Genomic DNA, 4,810 nt, shown 5'->3' with positions numbered 1-4,810 from the left:
GTGGTTCTACACTTTTCACAAACCAACAGGTTATGGGCCTCAGTGTTAAGTGTATTCACTAAAAAATAGTGTGAAAGTATTGAGTGGTCAAGATTCGTGTATTTTTCTCGGCATAACGGACATTGCAAGAAAAATGAGTTCGATGTACAATATTGAAAAGTTGGACGACGCCAACTATGACACGTGGTGCGTACTTGTGCGAAGCGTGTTGGTACATCAAGATTTGTGGTCAGTGGTTTCAGGAGAACTTGTGGAACCCAAAACTGATGAAGCGTTTGAAACATGGAAACGTCAAAACGACAAAGCCATGGCGGTGCTGTTTTTTGTCAATAAGTGCGCCGCAATTGAACTCCATAAAAAAGTGCGAAAGAGCTAGCGAGATATGGAAAGAACTAGAAAAGTTCCATCGACCAACAGGTCCAGTGAGAAAAGTGACTCTGTTTAAGAAGTTATTAAACAAAAGAATGGCTGAAGGTGACAGCGTGCAAAAACACATATTGGAATTTTCAAACATTATGGAAAATTTGTAATTTTGTTGCTTGCGAGTTTGCCCATGTCTTATGAGAACTTTGTCGTGGCCTTGGAAACTCGTGATGAGTTGCCGAGTTTCAGTGCCATAAAATGCAAGCTAGCCGAAGAAAATGAACGACGAAAGACGAACAATCAAAACGATGTTGTACAGGCATTCGCAGCATGCTCTATCGGTGGTGAGAGGGGTAAGCGACGAGACAACAAGTCAGGGGCAGACAGGCGCCGATGCTTTAAATGTGGCCAACCAGGGCATTTCGCGGCAAAATGCGCGATGAAAGAAGAGAATGAAAACAACGCCAATGTGAGAGGAAGAATATTGGATTGGAAGAATAAAGAGGGGCAACGATCATTTGTCGGCGTTGCCACTAACAATCGGATGGATATCGATGATTGGGTTATCGATAGTGGCGCCACATCACATATGTGTGCGCACCGTGAGTTATTTAATCAACTTGAACAAAATAATGAAATTATTGAGTTGGCAGGAAATTATTCCATGACGTCTCAAGGCAGAGGAACAGTGATTGTACACAGCAAACTTGGGTACACAATAACGCTCAGAGACGTTTTATTTGTACCAGGCTTGCAATGCAATTTTATATCGGTGGGAAAAGCGGTTTCAATTGGATGCACCGTACTGTTCAATTCGGGAACTGCCAAAGTTAATGACGATAAGGGCATCAATATATTAATGGCCAAAAAGGTCTGTGGATTGTTTCTGTGTGAAACTAAAAATCAAGAGAGACTGTGTGTTTCTAAAGCCTCCGATGAGCTCGAAAAATGGCATATGCGATATGGTCATTTAAATGTGCAAAGTTTGCGTGAGCTGCAGAACAAAGGAATGGTTCGAGGTTTGACATCAAGCATTACTGGAGAAAATCTAGACTGCATAGATTGCATGAAAAACAAGTGTCATGTAAAGCCGTTTGAAAAATCGCAAACTAGAGCTACGAAGTTGCTGGAATTAATTCATAGTGACGTATGTGGGCCTATGAACAAGGAATCCAATGGTGGGGCCAAATATTTTATGACAATGATCGATGATTTGAGCCGATATATTCATTGTCTATCCCATGAAGTATAAGTCAGAGGTGGCCAAAATAATTAAAGAACACGTTACCATGGTGGAGCGTCAGACAGGCCGGAAAGTGAAATCCATAAGGAGTGATAATGGAACGGAGTATGTCAATAAAGAGTTAGATGAATTCCTGAAGTCCAATGGCATAAAGAGACAGCTCACAGTCCCTTACACTCCACAGCAAAATGGGGTAGCAGAACGCTGCAACCGAACACTCGTGGAAATGGCAAGAGTAATGCTGAATAGTGCAGGTTTAAAAGAAAGCTTCTGGGCAGAGGCAATAGTTTGTGCTGCATATCTAAGAAATAGATCGCCAACAAAATCAGTTGAAGGCAAAACGCCGTTTGAAGTGTTTACTGGACACAAGCCTGTGGTTAAGCACTTAAAAGTATTTGGATGCGTCGCAGTTGCACTAGAAAAGGGACCAAGGAAAAAGTTCCAGGAAAAGGGAAGAGAGTATATCATGGTCGGATATTCGGAATCTTCAAAAGCGTATCGTTTATACGATAAGAAAACTGGCGATGTCAAAATAAGCAGGGATGTATATTTCATTGAGAACTGTCAGACAAGGATTAGAGAAAACTCTGAAGTTACAATGGTACTGGATGAAGTAATAGATGAACCCAACAATGTCGTGGAAGATCATGTTTCAACAGAAGACATTAGTTCTGAGGATACAGGTAATGGTAATCTGACAAATTGTGTAGACGATGAGGCTGCAGATAATGATGTGGAGGTCTATGAGGAACCAAAAAGGGGCCCAGGCAGACCAAGAATAGTCAGAACGGGTCTACGAGGACGACCAACCAAACAATATAATGTTCTGAATGTAATGTTGGCAACTAACGTAGAAGTACCAGAAACAGTGCAACAAGCACTAACGGGTCAACAAGCAGAGAAATGGAAGACAGCAATGCAAGATGAATATGAAGCCTTACTGCGAAACAATACATGGGAACAAGTTAAATTACCAGCTGGTGTGAAACCCATTGGATGCAAATGGATATTTACTCTGAAAGAGAATGCAACTGGAGAAATCGAACGATACAAGGCAAGGCTCGTGGCGAAAGGGTGCAGCCAGAAATATGGAATAGATTATAAAGAGACTTATTCACCGGTGGTGCGCTACGCTACAATACGGATGATCCTTGCAATGGCAGCGGAATATGAACTATACGTTCATCAAATTGATGTATCGACGGCATACTTGAATGGAGATCTTGGAGAAGAGGTCTATATGCAGCAACCGGAGTTTTACGATGACAAATCTGGCGGTGTGCTGAAGCTAAAAAGTCGCTGTACGGTCTAAAACAAGCTGGCCGAGTTTGGAACACAACGTTGGATGCTGTACTGAGAAAGTTGGGATATGAGGCATGTGAAAGTGAGCCATGCCTATACACAAGATGTGCACCAGATAAGACGATTGACGTAATCGCCGTTTATGTTGATGACTTGCTGCTTGCGTGTTCAGACAAGGGTAAGATGTTAGCTACTAAACAGGCTATCTCTTCTGAATTTCAGGTTGTCGACAAAGGACCGATTACACACTTTCTGGGTCTCGAAATCCAACGTGATGGTGACAAAGGGGCTATACGTCTCAGCCAGAGTGTGCATATCAGGAGCCTGATGAAGGAACTGGGCATGGAGATTTGCCACACGGTATCCACGCCGTTAGAAGCTAATTTCCAGGTTAAGTGCGACAACAAGTCGTGCAAACGCATCGATGCTAATAACTCTTTGATGTATATTGCGCTATGCTCACGACCAGACATTTTGCACTCGGTGTGCAAATTATCACAGAGGAATAAAGATCCCCATGGCGAGCATCTCGCAGCAGCGAAACAAGTGCTGAGATATCTGAACCAGACGGCAGATATGGCAATAACGTACAAGAAGACCGGCGCTGCGATCACAGGCTATGCAGATGCAGATTGGGCAGGTGACTCAACTGATAGAAAGTCCTACACTGGATATGCATTCATGTGGGGCGGCTCAGTAATCTCATGGACATCAAGAAAGCAAAAGTCTGTAGCTCTAAGCAGTACCGAGGCAGAATATATGGCGCTTTCCGATGCTGCAAAAGAGGCTATTTATATAAGAAAACTGATAAATGAGATGAAATTGTATTTTAAGCTTGATTGTATAACCTTACATGGCGATAATGTTGGTGCTTTAAATCTTGTAAAAAACCCTGTTTATCATGCTAGAAGCAAACATATTGATGTAAAGTACCACCATATAAGAAACTCATTTGAAGAGAATTTGATTAAGCTAGAATACTGTCCAACAACCGAAATGATTGCTGATATTCTTACTAAGAATCTATGTAAAGTTAATCATTTAAAATGTACGGCGTTGCTTGGACTAAATAGGTATTAGAACCCTGAATTAAGGGGAAGTGTTGATATGGCAATTCTGTGCTGTATCTGTCAGCCCTGTACAAGTGGCAACCCTGGTTAAGCTTATGTTAATAAAAATTGAGCTCACTCTCATCTAAGCAACCAAACGTTGTGGTTCTACACTTTTCACAAACCAACACTGTTATAATATAGTCTCTTGCTATGCCAATTATAATCTGGGGTTGGCTGATTAAACCACTAATGTTCTCACCAATGTCCTGACCACTCACAATTCAGCTGCTATGGGCTATACTATAAGAGATAACAAAACTGGACTGAGTTGTATACATACTCTCTACGATAATACTAGCGGTTGCAGTATTCCTGGATAATGTTTCAGTCTTGTGTCACAATCATAATTCCAGGGGATACGCATCCTATAGCAAAGAAAGAGATACAGAGTCTAGACTACCACCTCGCCTTCGTTCACTCAACACTTTTCAAACCAGAGTCTAGCTCTCAGTCACTTGCCAAAAGTTGAGTGGCAGTTAGCTTTAAAATATCTGAAACAATTTGTAAGCTATTTGAATATCCGGACCAGATCTCTGGGCATTGCCGGAGACGGTAATTCCAATGATATTTAACTTTAATAAAAGATTAGAATGCACAAAGAAATTAAAAGAAGAAAAGGGGTCAATCAACCAAATAAATTATCTACCTCAAAAAAACTTAACGATATAATTATCTAATTAGAATCGGCCCCTACGTTGGGCGCCAAAAATTACTGCAACGTACAAAGCCTCAATGCAGTTGATGGACAACTAAATATCCATTAATAGAAAACCACCAAGGCTGACCAACC

The 4,810-nt window shown here is 41.4% G+C and overlaps 1 protein-coding gene across 1 annotated transcript; it reads left to right on the top strand.

The window, feature by feature from the left end:
* Nucleotides 1-2,975: 2,975 nt before the first annotated feature.
* LOC137587394 (uncharacterized) lies at nt 2,976-4,592 on the top strand. Its single transcript, XM_068303796.1, has 3 exons — nt 2,976-2,990; nt 3,131-3,591; nt 4,550-4,592. Exons 1-3 carry the CDS (start codon nt 2,976-2,978, stop codon nt 4,590-4,592), a joined length of 519 nt encoding a protein of 172 aa, XP_068159897.1.
* Nucleotides 4,593-4,810: the final 218 nt, after the last annotated feature.

The sequence above is a fragment of the Drosophila tropicalis genome, unplaced genomic scaffold, assembly GCF_018151085.1.
Source record: "Drosophila tropicalis isolate 14030-0801.00 unplaced genomic scaffold, ASM1815108v1 contig_1011, whole genome shotgun sequence".
NCBI classification, from domain to species: Eukaryota; Metazoa; Arthropoda; class Insecta; order Diptera; family Drosophilidae; genus Drosophila; species Drosophila tropicalis.
The sequence above is the reverse complement of the archived record's forward strand: the minus strand, read 5'-3'. Positions and strand labels throughout refer to the sequence as shown.